The 18,878-nt window shown below is 41.7% G+C and overlaps 1 protein-coding gene and 1 long non-coding RNA gene across 4 annotated transcripts in view; one reads left to right on the top strand and one right to left on the bottom strand.

The window, feature by feature from the left end:
• Nucleotides 1–3,059, top strand: part of LOC139756071 (uncharacterized) — a 36,481-nt gene extending 33,422 nt beyond the window's left edge. For both annotated transcript variants that reach the window (XM_071675084.1, XM_071675085.1), the window contains exon 8: nt 1,931–3,059. In XM_071675084.1, the coding sequence (XP_071531185.1) occupies nt 1,931–2,899 (969 nt within the window). In that variant the 3' untranslated portion in view covers nt 2,900–3,059. The remainder of the gene's footprint in view (nt 1–1,930) is intronic.
• The window catches only part of LOC139756072 (uncharacterized), a 50,414-nt gene extending 33,298 nt beyond the window's left edge, over nt 1–17,116 (bottom strand). The window contains exons 1-4 of one of the 2 annotated variants that reach the window (XR_011714255.1): nt 16,357–17,116; nt 13,877–14,136; nt 13,452–13,555; nt 5,370–5,475 (exon numbers count right to left, since the gene is read on the bottom strand). This is a non-coding gene — a long non-coding RNA (uncharacterized lncRNA). The remainder of the gene's footprint in view (nt 1–5,369; nt 5,476–13,451; nt 13,556–13,876; nt 14,137–16,356) is intronic. The other variant, XR_011714254.1, reaches the window with a different exon arrangement.
• Between the last annotated feature and the right edge of the window lie 1,762 nt (nt 17,117–18,878).

The following is an 18,878-nucleotide window of genomic DNA, read 5'->3' as shown; positions in this document are numbered from 1 at the left end:
TCGGCCAGCCTTTGGCTACACTGTGAGTGAAGAGTCACCTATGGTGAGGCTGTGTCATCATCTGTTGATGAAAGGGAGTATGGAGAACATTTTCCTTTTGAAGAAGTCAGTCTCCCAGCTGCTGGAAGTGGCACAGCCTTGAACCTGCAGAGCTCCTGGTGTTGCATCACTTCCCTTTCAAGGTGGGGGTCTAGGGCAGTTATAAGTAGATAAGTGAATACGGAAGAGAGGAAAGTGATTGGTTCTCAGTGAATGTAGGTTTGCTGCAGGGGTGTGTGATGTCTCCATGGTTGTTTAATTTGTTTATGGATGGGGTTGTTAGGGAGGTGAATGCAAGAGTTTTGGAAAGAGGGGCAAGTATGAAGTCTGTTGGGGATGAGAGAGCTTGGGAAGTGAGTCAGTTGTTGTTTGCTGATGATACAGCGCTGGTGGCTGATTCATGTGAGAAACTGCAGAAGCTGGTGACTGAGTTTGGTAAAGTGTGTGAAAGAAGAAAGTTAAGAGTAAATGTGAATAAGAGCAAGGTAATTAGGTACAGTAGGGTTGAGGGTCAAGTCAATTGGGAGGTAAGTTTGAATGGAGAAAAACTGGAGGAAGTAAAGTGTTTTAGATATCTGGGAGTGGATCTGGCAGCGGATGGAACCATGGAAGTGGAAGTGGATCATAGGGTGGGGGAGGGGGCGAAAATCCTGGGAGCCTTGAAGAATGTGTGGAAGTCGAGAACATTATCTCGGAAAGCAAAAATGGGTATGTTTGAAGGAATAGTGGTTCCAACAATGTTGTATGGTTGCGAGGCGTGGGCTATGGATTGAGTTGTGCGCAGGAGGATGGATGTGCTGGAAATGAGATGTTTGAGGACAATGTGTGGTGTGAGGTGGTTTGATCGAGTAAGTAACGTAAGGGTAAGAGAGATGTGTGGAAATAAAAAGAGAGTGGTTGAGAGAGTAGAAGAGGGGGTTTTGAAATGGTTTGGGCACATGGAGAGAATGAGTGAGGAAAGATTGACCAAGAGGATATATGTGTCGGAGGTGGAGGGAACGAGGAGAAGTGGGAGACCAAATTGGAGGTGGAAAGATAGAGTGAAAAAGATTTTGTGTGATCGGGGCCTGAACATGCAGGAGGGTGAGAGGAGGGCAAGGAATAGAGTGAATTGGATCGATGTGGTATACCGGGGTTGACGTGCTGTCAGTGGATTGAATCAGGGCATGTGAAGTGTCTGGGGTAAACCATGGAAAGCTGTGTAGGTATGTATATTTGCGTGTGTGGACGTATGTATATACATGTGTATGGGGGTGGGTTGGGCCATTTCTTTCGTCTGTTTCCTTGCGCTACCTCGCAAACGCGGGAGACAGCGAAAAAAAAAAAAGTGAATACGGAGAGAGAAGTGTCCGTTTCGAAGGGGAAAGATGGCTGTGTTTGATGTTGAACTAGTGGTAATGGTGTTGTATGGATTTGAGGCATTGGCTCTGGTTAAAAAGTAAAGGGGAGGGTGGAAGTTTTGGAAATGAAATGTTTTCAGGCAGTGTGTGGTTTGTTGAAGGTTGACTTGAATAAAGGTGCTGTAGTAAGATGAGTATGTACAAGAGAGCTGAAGAGGGTGTACTGAAATGGTTTGGATGTATAGAAAGGATGAGTAAGGAGAGGCTGTTTAAGAGGATGTACATGTCAGAAGTCGAGGGAAGAAACTATGGAGCAGGTGGAAGGATGTTATGAAGGAGGCTTTTAGTGATTTAAGCCTAAACATTGTGGATGTAATTGGAATAATCACCCCACCTCACAATGCTCCATCCATAAAAACATAATTATTTTTTGTTGGTTATTTGCTAGTGATAATGATTAATGTGTGGTTGTTCCACAAGAATTATTGTCATGTGTGTTGTAGGTTTACACAGTTCAAAATGAAAAAAACTGTTTATATATTTATCCTCAGGATGCAGCAACTCGAAGGCTTGGGCTTGATGAGAGCTTAGATGAAGATCATTCTTTTCCCCAACCTCCCAGGTCTTCTCACCCATCATTTCACCCACAAACTACTCTAGATAAGGGTAGTCATAAGGATGAAAAAGAAAATGCTGGAAGTTTTGAAGATAAAAAGGATGCCAGAAGACATGAAGGAGGTGCTCAAGGTGAGGATAAAAGATCAGGTGGTGATTCTGGCCATAGGCAAGATATTAGTGGGACACATGATCACAGAAGGCCCAACTTAACCTCTTACATTGGTGATGATCGTGAATATTCATCATCACACATAAACACTTCCTACCAGAGAGGACACCATGGACAAGATTACTCAGAAGATTCTCTTGAAAGTTGTAGTTCTGGAAGTTTTAGACATCCTGATAGGCAACAAGCTTCAGGTTATCATGGATCTTTTCAGCACAGGACAGGACCTACACGAGACAGGTGGGAAATCCCTACAGATCAAAGGACTGACCGTGGGGCAGTACCAAAGAGAAAGCCAGTTATTTCTGATTTTGCTCCTGATTCTCTTAGGCAGGAAAGTCGGGCTTATCTGCAACAACTTCGTGACGGAAGGATAGTGAGGGTTGAACCTACTGTTGCTCCCAATCTTGAGCCACAGTGGAAAGCTCAGAGAACATTAGCTTCACGTCAGGATGGTGCCTATACCAAATTGTGCCATTGTGGATCTCTTGGGATTAAATCAGCTGGTACTCCAGCTCCTTATAAGTGCCCTTATTGTACACCCATCCAAAATTCTAGTTTTGGCCACCTTAAAGACCAAAAGAAGCCAGAGAATATTGAATCTTTGAAGACGAAACAAGATGTTTCAAATATCACTCGTAGCACTATCCTCTCTTGTATGAACACAGAAAAGAAAAAGGTTATATATAAACCTAGTGCTTCAACAGTTGTAATAGAAAAATATATCTCCAAATGATAATGAGTTTTTTCAAGTGATAAAATCTGCACTAATATATGATTAATTTCTTACATGTCCCTTTTATAAACTGAAAAGTACTGTATTCTTGTAGGAAATGTGCCTTTTTTTTGTATTCTATGTAAATTTTTACAATGGTTCAGTAAAGTTATACATTTTGTTTTTTCTTTGATTCAATAAACTTGTTCAGGAAACCCCAATGAATAGCTCATCTCAATTTGACATTCCATAGTGGTGACACAATGGTACAGTGCAGCAGATTGTCATCAGTGTGTTAAATATGTAAGGGCTAGTCTCAAGCTATAAATGTTCTGCATCCCAACTGTACAAGGTTAGTGGATTAGCACTGTTCTCCACCAGATGGTATGAATTAGTTTACAATGTAAGCAGGAAGCCCACTCTACTGTGTTGATGGCTTCCCTTATGCAACCATGTACAGGATATTACCACTAAGGCAGGAAGGAAGGGGAAGGGGAAAATTGTTTTTAAGAGGGAAAATGAATGTTTCATTGGTAATGCTGCTAGATGCAGCTCTCACATTGTTTTTTTATTTGCATGGGTCTCTTAGAGCAGGTATCTGATATGTGTTATCTGCTACTGAAATGATTATTTTGCCTAGGAACCAGTTGTTTGCAATAAAATGTTAGTATCAGGAATAGATACAGTGTAGAAACATGCAAGGTTAACTTGCTAATAAGGCACACATCCTCCAATTCCAAAATGTCTTTTATATAGTACTTGTACTCAGGGTTAACAGACAGTCTTATTTTAAGGGAAATATGTAGCAGTTGTTTGATGATTTATTTGACAGGCAAATCCATCTGCAGTTATGTCCTGCACATTCTTTCAGTCATTTCAGGTCACTGACACTTTGAATGTTTAGGAATCACAACTGAAATGGTTGAAGGTGATTCTGCATATGCTATGCAACAGTGAATATGATAAAGGATGATTGAATGCCCTGAGAGAGTATCTGACTAATGAATGTGATTATCATTTTTCACATGTACAGTGGAAATAGAAATTATCTGCCGTCATGATACCATTAGACAAAAGCAGTGGTTGGCTACTGGAGGAGGGATGTTTAAATGCAAAAGCTATACAAAGGTTCTTAAGAACAAAATGTGGTCTGGAAAAATGAAGCCGAATTTTTGTTTTTGAAGGACACTGAATGTTGAAGGTGCATCGAGATAGAATCTTAACTGTGATGGAAAGCTTGTTGTGGATATACCCCAACTGTTAACAAGGAGAATAAGAACTCTTTGATGCAGTATATTCAAGGCATGTGAAGTAGGGAAAAAACATGAAATGGCTGTAATCATGGAAGAATCAATATCCTGCTGTGAAATGTGAATTTGGGGGGATGAGAGTAAGTCATATCAAGGTAAGGAATACCTGTCAGAGAGGTAAGTGAAAATGAAGAAGATTATGTTTGATTTCCCATATAAAAAAATGTTATGATATTGGTAGATACAAAGGCATCTGAAAATAATAGAACTCATAGAGAACATTTTATGGCGAGTTGTCAAATTGTCCTTTAGTGTACAGTGCACAGATGGAATGAACAGGAGGCCCAAAGAAGAGAAAATATATATATAAATAGAAAAATGACTCGAGAAGATAAAGGTTATTTAGAGCTATCAAACTTTAGAGAAATGCAAGACATGATTAAAAAGGAAAGAAAGAAGCTGATCATACAAATCATGTTCTATAAGGGACAGTAAGATTTTGTGGTCGGTACACTTCCTAGGTCATATGGTGTCTCCCTTTGTCATGTGAAAGGTACTTTCAGTTGGTTTCATGGTGGGTAGTGTTTTTGGTTGGACTAACAGTACTCTTTCTTGGTTGTTTTGTAGATTGTCTCACTTGGCCTTACAATGGGATATGTCTGGTAGTGAGGTAGGTACTCTTCTCTAGGTGTGTGGGTCACAATATCTTTGGTCGTATGGTAGACAATCTCTCTGTCATGTACAATATACAGTTGGTCATGTGAGGAATAATTGCTGCAGTTCATTTGGCATGTGTAGTCTCCTATGAAAATGTGAAAGGCAGTGCCTCATGATCAAATGAGACTTGCTCTTTCCTTGTTGTCTACTTGATGGTCTACTCAGGTCATATGAAATGTACTATCCCTTAGTTTTCAGACAGGTATGTGTACCCTAGTTGTATGATAGGTAGTCTCCCATGGCTGCATGAAATGTACCCTTCCCTTATTATAGAGATGACCTCTAGTCATTTAGAAAATACCCCTGGCCTTATAGAAGGCAGTCTCTCTGGTTTGCGTAGCGTGTAGTCTTCAGTGAGTAGTCTTCTCTAAATAGCTGTCAAAATACACAGATCAAAAAGATTGTCAGTTTTGTTACCTAACAGCACAGCTTGCCATAAGCCACAGGAACACATTAGATTTGACTGAATGGTACTAATGGCATTTCACTATTAGTTTTACCCTTATGAATAGCAGTACACTCACTGGTTCTGGTATGAAGCTCCACTACCATGGCCAGAAGACGACTGGCCCAACAACTGAAGGAAACTGCTGTCATTCCTCTCTCACTAACCAACAGTTTTAAGCTTATCTGAAAATATGATATCAAGTCAGAATGATCTGCACAAGCATGATTTATTTCCAAAATACTGGTTTCTCTTTAAGAGTAAATTGAATGGTTTATTTATTATAGGATAAATCAAAGCACCATACCTGGCAGTGAACAAAACTCATTAAATGTAGTGCATTATAACATGGGTGAACATGATTGAGCTGATAATAAAACACCATGAGTATATGAACCCTTTCTGGAAAACATGATTCGGTATTCCCAAACATCAATGAATTAAGAAAAAGCTGAACAAAATTATTTTTTCTAAAGCCATGATAAACATGTGTGCTAGATTTGAACGTGTTTTCATGTTAGTGTTGTACAGTTTCCACTGAAACACTGCAGAATGCTACTTAAATCAGAGAATATATGTAGTGTGATAGACAGAGACTATAACTGATGAAGACTGACTTCCTAAATAAGCATAAGGAGATTAAGTGTAGAAATGTACATTCAGGGATGGTTTGTGGTAGCTGCATGGATAAGTGTGCATTGCTGGACCATCATCATCTTACAATACAAATGTGTTAAACATGAATTGAAAAATTTGATTTTTTGAAAACTATAATTTAATGATTAAACATTAATGCATAGTGAAGGCATCAATGCTCATTGCAGGAAAATCAAGTTACAAAGAATGAGCTGTGCGAGTTCTGTCAAATGTTATGTTTGATAGAGATATTGTATGTTTATGGACAGAGTGCCAGTAGTGAGACAGAAAGAAAAGACAGCTACCTGGGTCAAAGAAAAGGAAACTTAACAGCCACTGAGGTGCTGGTTATATAATGTGCCACAATTACAGTGGTTGTCAAGTTACGCTAGTCAGACTCAGGTAGCCGTCTTTTCTTTTTGTCTCACTCACACATGGGCTTCTGGCTTTCTGTCCACAAACATACAATCTCTCTCACACATAAAACTTAACAATATCTAACTCACACTCATAACTCCAAATTTTCCTTTGATGAGCACTATGTAGTAGCCCTGCCTTTCAGCAAAATGTTAGGAGCAATAGGTAGTAGTAGTAGTAGTAGTAGGTAGGAGCATTTTGGCAAGGACATTAGGTAGAAAGAAATAGGTAGGAATATTAGGCAGGAGGTAAGAATATTTAGACAGGAGCATTAGGTAGTAGGTAGGAATATTTAGGCAGGAGCATTAGGGAGGAAGAATTAGGTAGGAACATTTAGCAGGAGCATTAGGTAGAAGTAGTCATAAGCAACATTTGGCAGGGGCTTCTGCAAACACTGCACTAGAATTGTTCTTTGCCAGTGGTTTGTTAAGGGTGAGGCACTAAAGACTAAGAAGCGGCACTGGAGTTTTTTAATTATGGAGACTATTGCTATGACTACCTCTTAGAGGGAATTCCACACGAGAACAGGCATCATAGATATATAGATGGACAGCATGGTCTCCGACCTTTTCATCAAGAATTGTCATGAGCGCAGTTATTAAATTCAAGTTGCCAACATAACTGCTAATGTGTAAATGAGATATTACAGGTACCCATACGAGAGGATACCCAGTTTATCTTTAACACTGGTGAAATATTTCAGTGATGCATGCTGTCATCCAAAAAACTTTGACAAGTGTTCCAATAACATATATGGCAGCATCCCAATAACCCAAAAACTTACACTAGCATTTTGATATTATATGCATCATCCATTTTAAGGATTCACTGAAAATACATAACCAGAATTAATGGAAAAATAAAGTGTTTAGGGACATTTATCACTGCTATCTGTACAAACATATGTATTTTTTTTCATTATTATCATACTTTGTCGCTGTCTCCCATGTTAGCGAGGCAGCGCAAGGAAACTGACGAAAGAATGGCCCAACCAACCCACATTCACATGTATATGAATAAACACCCACACATGCTCATATACATACTTATACACTTCAACATATACATATTCCTATGAGTCTACAGGGAAAATGAAACACTTATCGGGTTTCATTTTCCCCGTGGACTCATAGGAATATCTTGATCACGTGCAAAATTGTGATCCTTTCCAACATATACATATATGCACATGTACATATTCATACATGCTGCCTTCATTCATTTCCGCCACACATGAAATGGCACCCCCCCTCCCCTCATGTGTGCACGAGGTAGTGCTAGGAAAAGACAACAAAGGCCACTTTCATTCACACTCAGTCTCTAGCTCCCTTTCCACATCCAGGCCCCACAAAACTTTCCATGGTGTACCCCAGACGCTTCACATGCCCTGGTTCAATCCACTGACAGCACGTCGACCCTGGTATACAACATTGTTCCAATTCACTCTATTCCTGACGCGCCTTTCACCATATTGTATGTAATAATTTAATGACTGATGAATGTACTGGTGGTGCGTAATGTAATTATTTTTCATTCAGCATGGTAGGGGAATGGTTTACAAACACAGATATATAAATATAAACAATATGGCCAGATATAACGTGTGTATAATATTGTTATAAATGTTTATAGTGTTACAGAACAATCATTAATGAGCAATTAATTGTAGAAAATGATGAACATAAAACAATATCACTATTTGAATAGTATGTACACTGGCATGGGTTGATCACCACTAGCTGCTGCATCCAGTGTTCTTTTTGAAAATGATCACTAAACATTCACCAGGGCCCCAGAGTGTTAATTCTGATATTGCAAAAGAGGCTGCACTATTATATCAGGTGAGAGCAGCTTAAATTGTCCATCTCGAAAGATGTCTTGTCTCTTGAGTTCTCAGATTACTGTTTGATTGTCTGCTTATATTTGAAATTTGTCAGTATCACTCATTGTTTAATGTTTGTTTTGTTACACTTGGGAAAGCTCTTTCCTTGCACCACTTAATCACTGGATATTTTGATTTTCCTAGATGAAAAGTTGTTACTCTATCAGGATTCCTACAGATATCATTCTATCTCCATATATTAGAATGAGGAGTCCAGCAGGAAATCTCCATTTTTTCCGTCATTAATCTTTTGGCATGCTAACTAACTGTGAGTCATTCTTCTCTCATTAGTAATTGAGGGCATTTTTTGTTTATAGACAACACTGATTATTTTTTTCCATACTTGATCACCATTTTTTGTGTTTTTGAGGTAGTGCCAGGAACAGACAAAGAAAGGCTGCATTAGCTCACATTCATTCTCTAACTTTTGTAACGTACCAAAATATAATTGAAATATAAAACTATCTCGGAAAGCAAAAATGGGTATGTTTGAAGGAATAGTGGTTCCAAAAATGTTGTATGGTTGCGAGGCATGGGCTATCGATAGAGTTGTGCGCAGGAGGGTGGATGTGCTGGAAATGAGATGTTTGAGGACAATGTGTGGTGTGAGGTGGTTTGATCGAGTAAGTAATGTAAGGGTAAGAGAGATGTGTGGAAATAAAAAGAGTGTGGTTGAGAGAGCAGAAGAGGGTGTTTTGAAATGGTTTGGGCACATGGAGAGAATGAGTGAGAAAAGATTGACCAAAAGGATATATGTGTCGGAGGTGGAGGGAACGAGGAGAAGTGGGAGACCAAATTGGAGGTGGAAAGATGGAGTGAAAAAGATTTTGAGTGATCGGGGCCTGAACATGCAGGAGGGTGAAAGGCGGGCAAGGAATAGAGTGAATTGGATCGATGTGGTATACCGGGGTTGACGTGCTGTCAGTGGATTGAATCAGGGCATGTGAAGCGTCTGGGGTAAACCATGGAAAGTTGTGTGGGGCCTGGATGTGGAAAGGGAGCTGTGGTTTCGGGCATTATTGCATGACAGCTAGAGACTGAGTGTGAACGAATAGGGCCTTTGTTGTCTTTTCCTAGCACTACCTCGCACACATGAGGGGGGAGGGGGATGGTATTCCATGTGTGGCGAGGTGGCGATGGGAATGAATAAAAGCAGAGTGTGAATTGTGTTCATGGGTATATATGTATGTGTCTGTGTGTGTATATATATGTGTACATTGAGATTGTATAAGTATGTATATTTGCGTGTGTGGACGTGTATGTATATACATGTGTATGGGGGTGGGTTGGGCCATTTCTTTCGTCTGTTTCCTTGCGCTACCTCGCAAACGCGGGAGACAGCGACAAAGCAAAATAAATTAATAATAAAATAAAACTATTTGTGGCATGAGAAGCATGGGAGCTGTGGGCAGATTAGAAAGGGTAGTGAGTGGTGGGAGGAAGGAGTAAGATTATTAGTGAAAGAGAAGAGAGAGGCATTTGGACAATTTTTGCAGGGAAATAGTGCAAATGACTGGGAGATGCATAAAAGAAAGAGGCAGGAGGTCAAGAGAAAGGTGTAAGAGGTGAAAAAGAGGGCAAATGAGAGTTGGGGCGAGATAGTATCAGTAAATTTTAAGGGGAATAAAAAGATGTTCAGGAAGGAGGTAAATAAAGTGCATAAGACAAGGGAACAAATAGGAACTTCAGTGAAGGAGGCTAATGGGGAGGTGATAACAAGTAGTGGTGATGTGAGGAGATGGAGTGAGTATTTTGAGGGTTTGTTGAATGTGTTTGATGATAGAGTGGCAGATACAGGGTGTTTTAGGTGGTGTGGAAAGTGAGACGGTTAGGGAGAATGATTTGGTAAACAGAGAAGAGGTAGTAAAAGCTTTGCAGAAGGTGAAAGCCGGCAAGGCAGCGGGTTTGGATGGTATTGCAGTGGAATTTATAAAAAAAAAAGGGGGTGACTGTGCTGCTGACTGGTTGGTAAGGTTATTTAATGTATGTATGACTCATGGTGAGGTGCCTGAGGATTGGAGGAATGCTTGCATAGTGCCATTGTACAAATGCAAAGGGGATAAAAGTGAGTGTTTAAATTACAGAGGTATAACATTGTATAACAATGTAGGTTTGCGGCAGGGGTGCGTGATGTCTCCATGGTTGCTTAATTTGTTTATGGATGGGGTTGTTAGGGAGGTAAATGCAAGAGATTTGGAAAGAGGGGCAAGTATGAAGTCTGTTGGGGATGAGAGAGCTTGGGAAGTGAGTCAGTTGTTGTTCGCTGATGATACAGCCCTGGTGGCTGATTCATGTGAGAAACTGCAGAAGCTGGTGACTGAGTTTGGTAAAGTGTGTGAAAGAAGAAAGTTAAGAGTAAATGTGAATAAGAGCAAGGTTATTAGGTACAGTAGGGTTGAGGGTCAAGTCAATTGGGAGGTGAGTTTGAATGGAGAAAAACTGGAGGAAGTAAAGTGTTTTAGATATCTGGGAGTGGATCTGGCAGCGGATGGAACCATGGAAGCGGAAGTGGATCATAGGGTGGGGGAGGGGGCGAAAATTCTGGAAGCCTTGAAGAATGTGTGGAAGTTGAGAACATTATCTCGGAAAGCAAAAATGGGTATGTTTGAAGGAATAGTGGTTCCAACAATGTTGTATGGTTGCGAGGCGTGGGCTATGGATAGAGTGGTGCGCAGGAGGATGAATGTGCTGGAAATGAGATGTTTGAGGACAATGTGTGGTGTGAGGTGGTTTGATCGAGTAAGTAACGTAAGGGTAAGAGAGATGTGTGGAAATAAAAAGAGCGTGGTTGAGAGAGCAGAAGAGGGTGTTTTGAAATGGTTTGGGCACATGGAGAGAATGAGTGAGGAAAGGTTGACCAAGAGGATATATGTGTCGGAGGTGGAGGGAACGAGGAGAAGAGGGAGACCAAATTGGAGGTGGAAAGATGGAGTGAAAAAGATTTTGTGTGATCGGGGCCTGAACATGCAGGAGGGTGAAAGGAGGGCCAAGGAATAGAGTGAATTGGAGCGATGTGGTATACCGGGGTTGACGTGCTGTCAGTGGATTGAATCAGGGCATGTGAAGCGTCTGGTGTAAACCATGGAAAGCTGTGTAGGTATGTATATTTGCGTGTGTGGACGTAGGTATATACATGTGTATGGGGGTGGGTTGGGCCATTTCTTTCGTCTGTTTCCTTGCGCTACCTCGCAAACGCGGGAGACAGCGGGAAGAAAAAAAAAAAAAAAAAAAAAAAAAAAAAAAACATTGTTAAGTATTCCTGGGAAATTATATGGGAGGGTATTGATTGAGAGGGTGAAGGCATGTACAGAGCATCAGATTGGGGAAGAGCAGTGTGGTTTCAGAAGTGGTAGAGGATGTGTGGATCAGGTGTTTGCTTTGAAGAATGTATGTGAGAAATACTTAGGAAAGCAAATGGATTTGTATGTAGCATTTATGGATCTGGAGAAGGCATATGATAGAGTTGATAGAGATGCTCTGTGGAAGGTGTTAAGAATATATGGTGTGGGGGGCAAGTTGTTAGAAGCAGTGAAAAGCTTTTATCGAGGATGTAAGGCATGTGTACGTGTAGGAAGAAAGGAAAGTGATTGGTTCTCAGTGACTGTTGGTTTGTGGCAGGGGTGTGTGATGTCTCCATGGTTGTTTAATTTGTTTATGGATGTGGTTGTTAAGGAGGTAAATGCAAGAGTTTTGGAAAGAGGTGCAATTATGCAGTCTGTTGTGGATGAGAGAGCTTGGGAAGTGAGTCAGTTGTTGTTCGCTGATGATACAGCGCTGGTGGCTGATTCGTGTGAGAAACTGCAGAAGCTGGTGACTGAGTTTGGTAAAGTGTGTGAAAGAAGAAAGCTGAGAGTAAATGTGAATAAGAGTAAGGTTATTAGGTACAGTATAGTTGAGGGACAAGTCAGGACAAGGGAGGTAAGTTTGAATGGAGAAAAACTGGTGGAAGTGAAGTGTTTTAGATATCTGGGAGTGGATCTGGCAGCGGATGGAACCATGGAAGCTGAAGTGAGTCGTAGGGTGGGGGGAGGGGGTGAAAGTTCTGGGAGTGTTGAAGAATGTGTGGAAGTCGAGAACATTATCTCGGAAAGCAAAAATGGGATGTTTGAAGGAATAGGGGTCCCAACAATGTTATATGATTGCGAGGCGTGGGCTATAGAGTTGTGCGGAGGAGGGTGGACATGCTGGAAATGAGATGTTTGAGGACACTATGTGGTGTGAGGTGGTTTGATCGAGTAAGTAATGATAGGGTAAGAGAGATGTGTGGTAATAAAAAGAGTATGGTTGAGAGAGCAGAAGAGGGTGTTTTGAAATGGTTTGGTCACATGGATAGAATGAGTGAGGAAAGATTGACAAAGAGGATATATGTGTCAAAGGTGGAGGGAATGAGGAGAAGTGGGAGACCAAATTGGAGGTGGAAAGATGGAGTGAAAAAGATTTTGAGGGTTCGGGGCTTGAACATGCAGGAGGGTGAAAGGCGTGCAAGGAATAGAGTAAATTGGAACAATTTGGTATACCAGGGTCGACATGCTGTCAATGGATTGAACCAGGGCGTGTGACGTGTCTGGGGTAAACCATGGAAAGCTCCGTGGGGCCTGGATGTGGAAAGGGAGCCGTGGTTTCAGTGCATTATACATGACAACTAGAGACCGAGTGTGAACGAATGTGGCCTTTGTTGTCTTTTCCTAGCGCCACCTCGCGCACATGCAGGGGGAGGGGGTTGTTATTTCATGTGTGGCGGGGTGCCGATGGGAATGAATAAAGGCAGACAGTATGAATTATGTACATGTGTATATATGTATATGTCTGTGTGTGTATATATATGTATACGTTGAGATGTATAGGTATGTATATTTGCGTGTGTGGACATGTATGTATATACATGTGTATGTGGGTGGGTTGGGCCATTCTTTCGTCTGTTTCCTTGTGCTACCTCACTAACGCGGGAGACAGTGACAAAGCAAAATAAATAAATAGAATAAATAAAACTAATTCAATAAAAATTCACGTTGGAGGATACCATGCTTCAAGTGATGCCTGTGCACTTCTAGGTATCCAAATAGTTTGCAGGAAGAGGGCTTATCAGTGCTTAGGTTGGTCATTAATTATTTTTGAAAAAAGCAGTTATCACCTTTTGTATTAGATGTCAAGAATTTCTTTATCACAATCAAGTGAGGCAGACAGAGCAGTGTTTTTGAAACATGAATGTGAATAAATAGTACTCACTTCATCTTGACATGCACTCCTATGCATGTGGCATTTTCATAAGATTCTTTCTCTAGGGCATGTCCAGGAGCCAGGGATTCTTGGTTGGGTTAAGCTGAGGTGGGCTGGGTTAAGGAGAGTCAGGGGTTAGTCAAGGTTAATTTGACTGTTATAACCTCACATTTTCCTTGAACTTTAAATCCATCCTTGCTTTTATCCTTTTTACACTTTAAGGTATTGTATTACTTTACAGCTGAAGAGTTATTAAAATTTTAGGGGTGTAAGTTGCTATCTTTTGTAGTAGTGAAGGCTGAAAGAGGGAGTGAACATAGGTGGCACAGCTGTGCCTTACAAATAAAGGGAGTTGCAGCTCAGGGACAAGTTGTTATTGCTGGTGTAAGTTACAGGAAGGGAAGTAAGGCAATACAACAGAGGAATATTCTTACCTTCTCTTGTGTTTCCGTTGCAGGAGACATAAGTTGCTGTCTAGTGTCATGATGCTACTGCAGGCGAGGAGGTGCTGCTCAGAGTCTGTGGTTTTGCTGCAAAAGGGTAGAGGTATTGCCATGGTCCTATGGCTGTACTACAGATAGGAGGAGGCATTGCTGAGGTACTGTGTTTGTGCTGCAGGTTGGAGAAGGCATTACTAGGGTCCAATGGCTGTGATGCAAGACGGAGGTGGCACTGCCGTTGTTCCATGGTTGCTCTGCGAAAGGAAGGAGGCATTACTGAGGTCCCATGGTTGTGCTGCTGCAGGAGGGAGTAGGAGTTGCTGAGATCCCAATGTTGTATTACAGAAGGAAGAAGGCACTGCTGAAGACCTGTTGGTGTGTTGTTGCAAGATCAAGATGAAGTTATTGCCCAATTCCTGTGCTACTGAAGTAACAGAAGAGGGGAGTTGTTGCCAAGTATCATCATGCTACTGTGAAAGGGAAATGTTGCTTGGGTTCTGTGGCTGTGTTGCAGAAGAAAGGAGGCAATGTTGAGGTCCTGTGGCTGTGCTGAAGGGAGGAGGCATTACTAAGGTCCCATGGCTGTACTGCTGTAGAAGAAAGGAGGCATTGCTGAGGTCATGTGGCTGTGCTGCTGCAGAAGGGAGGAGGCATGACTGAGGTCCTGTGGCTGTGCTGCCTCAGAAGGGAGTAGGGATTGTGTTGCAGGATAGAAAGGACATACTTAGTTCCTGTGGTACTGTAGCTGCAGGAGTGAGGCAATAACGACATCCCATGGAGCTTCTGCTGAGAGGAGAAGAAACTGAAGTCAAATGCTGTAGCTGCTGAAGGTGTTATTTAATGACAAGGTCCTACGAAACCCCTGCTAGAGAATGGGAGGAGAAACTGACATGAACTGCTGCTTAAGGAGGCTGTGTCCATAGCTTATCAAGTGACTTGTCCTGTCTCGTATGGATTTTCTGGCTTTAAGTAAAACTAAGCTTAAGGGAAATTGGTAAAGAATAGTTTTGGAAGGTGAAAGGGGAGACCAAATTTTTGATGGCAGGATGGAGTTAAAGATTCTCGAGTGATTGGGGCCATAACATGCAAGATGATGCAAGTCATGTATGTGATAGAATGAATTGTAGTGATATGGTGTATAGGGGGTAATATGTCAGTGGGATGATCTACGGTATATGAAATAATTATGGAAGCCATTGAAAGGTCTTTCGGGTTTAACTGTGGATAGGGGGCTTTGGTTTCTGTGGATTATATATGACAGAATGGATGTGAGCAAATGAAGCCATCTTTTGTTTGTTCCTCTTGCTGCTTTGTTACTATGAGAATAGCAAACATGAAAAAATTACGATGTTCATATTAGTTCACAGTTTCTGGTATAGCGAGGAAGCTCCAGAAGCAGATGAAGAAAAACCTCATTCGCTCACATACATACTGTAGTTGTCTTGTATGATCCACAGAAACCAGAACCCCCTTATCCACAGATATCCACTTTTCTTTAAAACATACTTGGCCGGGCTATGCTGTGCATACTGTTCGAAGATACATAATACTTGTTCTGTTTAACTAATGAAAGCATAAGGCTGTGCAAGATACCCAATAGCTGTGCAAGATATACTAACATCTTAAATCAGACTCGTCTACCGCTGTGGCTACGCCTCTCCGAACCCCTAAGGCGGACCAGTAACGACGTTTCCCTCTGACATTAGCGATAGACATCTCTATGTAGCTTTAAGATTTGCAAGTGAAGCTCCACCTCTGATGGTCACCGTTCAGAATTCAGCTTGTGAGTGAAAGCATTAGCTGTCTATCAGTCACAAACACAACTTGGATTAACTCGGTAACAGTCTATCAAGGCAGCAACTTAATTGCACACAGGTGCCAGGTTGTCGTCTGTCAGTGCCTTGCGTCGAAATGTTAAAGGTAATGAAACCCGTAAAAAAAAGTCTAAATGGTTCCGGTAGAGGGCTGTCAATCAGATGCCCAACCCTGACTATCAACAGTGTTGGACTGAGCCAGAACGGTACCTTTGACGAATTCTGGTAGCAGGCTTTAATTTTTTTTTTTTGTTTTGTGTTGCAAATCAGCATTAGTAACAGGTTCAAGAACTCTTGTCTGATCGTCCCTGATTACGAACTTACTCACTGGTGAGGGTTCATCTCTCATTGCCGCAGGTAATAGCTTATTGCCAATACCGCCGAGAGCTGACGCTGGTCTCAGTGAAGGATGTGTATATTATTACCTGTTAGAACCGCCTCTGGAAGACGATTTGGTTGGGGGAGGCAAATGAGGGAAAGACAAGCAAGACTGATAACTGAAAAATTTGTTTACTATTATTTTTTGCTGTTTGGTCATTTACTTTCTTTTTCATTGTTTACCTCTTCCGCGCTACGCCCCCCCCCCCCTCCCAAAATGCCCAGGTTGCCTCGTCGGTTTCCCTTCCCTCTAGGTGGGCCTGGCCATTGCTCCGGACTCACCTTTCAAAGCTCCTGGTGAGGGTCCGTGTGTGATCACCCTTGGTGGTAGGTTTCTGCTAAGGTCCCGTCCACATTCACCTTTATTGATAGGCTGCTTGTAAAAGCCCTACTGTGATTGCACTCCGCGATAGACTACTGGTGAAAGGGGCCGTCCTTGATCTCCTTAGTGATAGGCTTACGGCCTGTAGGCTAGTGTTGAGTTGGCCGTCTGTGATCACCCGCGGTGATAGGGTACCGGTGAGGGCCCTACATTTGATCGAGGCTGGTGATGGGCTGCCGTTCAAGGGCCCACCTTCCCTAACCAGCATAACGAGCACACAATCGTGGCAGGAAGCGGCCTCCCGCCACCCTCTGTGGCGGAACTGGCGGGCCGCCCTGCCCGCCTTTGCTCGCCCGCTCTCACTCGACCCGCACGCTTCTCTCATCACCGGTTTACCAACCATCTTAATCTCTCTTTTATTTCTTCTTGCCTCTTCTTCTATGGCTCCGTCCTCTTCACTCTGACGTTGGCGCGGAATATGGATGTTGACAGAGGGCAATGGTTTCTGGAATAACGAATATATTTATAAATATTTATTGCTTTACGTTTTACCTGAGGTTTGTTGGTCGACTTTACGTAAGCTGGCGATAGGGTCTCTTTACGAGGTTACGGATGTACTCTTCTGCTAATAATTGACGGAGGGCGAAGAGAGACTATTTTCTTCCTGAAACTGTAGTTAGAAAGCCAATAACTTTCCTGCAGTGTACACCTGTGTACCTCAAAGATGGGAACATCTCGTCACTGAAATAAATATTTCATCTTATATTGAGCTTAGATGGTGCAGTCTTATATATATATATATATATATATATATATATATATATATATATATATATATATATATATATATATATATATATATACTGTACCAGACCCAAATAATACATCAATGTAACATATTCATCTTAATTTTACCTTTGGTTAGGTCTGAAAAGACTGCTTTAGCAGCTTTGTTGGCTTCTTAAGGTAGCACAGATGGTAGCCTTGACTACAGCAGGGTTAAGGGAGTAAGGCTGGAGGGCGAACGGATGGTTTTACGCAGGGAATTTTACCCCCTGGCGAGACTTGGAGGAGCATCTTCCTGCCTGCCAGTTCCTCCCTGCTCAGCTGTACCCCGTCGCTTGGCTCACTTTATATTTGCTACGTAGGTAGCAACTCTGCCAATCAGTTGTTGAGGCTTTGCAATAATTCATATTCGCTGTGTGTGTGTGAGAGTTAGCCGCCTCTAAGCGTCAGTCGTAGTGCCTTTGTTTATGTAATTAATTTGCATTAATTGTGTCCAGGATTCGCCGGGTGTCCTTGTTACCCTTGTTTAGTGTACACTGGCTATTGATCTTATTCTTCTCTTGAGAAACTACCCCGGAAATCATCACATGTAGATTAATTAGACATATTAGTCATAGTTTACCGCCATACTCTGACAAAATATTTTCGTACGGTATTTATGAAGCTTGTTTTGTGGAAGAGTGTTGGTCAAGGGGTAAATACGAAACTAAGCTTGCAATCATCCTCTTGGTAGTGAAACTGGATCTGGAAGATAACTTGAATGTTTCCTACAGAAAGTCTACGGCACATAGGCTCAACAACATAGCTGGTCGTATGAGGAATGTCTGATCCAAAAATTGAAAAATTTTTCTGTACTTACAAAGGATTACCTACAGCGTCTACGACGTCCATACATGTCGAAAAGAAAAAGATGAGACGAGCAGAGTTCTCGAAAGTGTACACAATTAAACCACAAAAATAAACAGTAAAAACCATGGTCCTTCCAATTCTTGAGTACCCTTCAAAGCCCAACTAATGCTATAAGCAATAGACAGACCAGATCTCTTAATGTCCAGAAAAATTCTTGATTTGCCATCAGTCAGAGATTACCATGCACGAAGCCAACGCAACTCCAATCAACGAGACCATATGGAAAGCTGGCCACTGTAGCCTCCACTCCTACACTCTCGCATATACTGTTCAACAAGAGGGAATGTCGTGTGTAGACCGGGCTGTCAACTGAGTTACTTGGTTATCAGTGGTAGAATCTGGTTTCCAGTTGTGGGGAAAGATCAAAATTCCGTACTCAGGCAGGATCGTCAACAAGGCTGAGTGTCAGATTAGTCTAGCTAGCTGTTGTGTCAACAAAGCTGGAAAAGAACAACCATCTTGTACTAACGCTGACCTGATGCTCATTATGGATGCGCCAAACATCGCTGTTTTAAAGAAGTCTCGTAACGGGTGTACGATATCAATTAGATGCACTTGAGAAATGTTCGAACAAACTGTATTTTCAACGTACCTTACACACCTTAGTTTGCTAAACTGAGGAAATTTCACGAGATCTACGAATGGTGATGTTTCTGGCCATATTATCGAGGGGTGTGTCTCGGTGAACCTAAGTCGGCTTTGCCGATACTGAGCAAATTTTCACCTGCTTTAGTTTGCTTAAGCTTTGCACCGAGGCTAGAACTGTTGTGCGAATATCTACCAATCA

Source organism: Panulirus ornatus, chromosome 20 (genome assembly GCF_036320965.1).
Source record: "Panulirus ornatus isolate Po-2019 chromosome 20, ASM3632096v1, whole genome shotgun sequence".
Taxonomy (NCBI): domain Eukaryota; kingdom Metazoa; phylum Arthropoda; class Malacostraca; order Decapoda; family Palinuridae; genus Panulirus; species Panulirus ornatus.
Note: the sequence above shows the minus strand (reverse complement) of the source record. Positions and strands in the feature narration are given on the sequence as shown.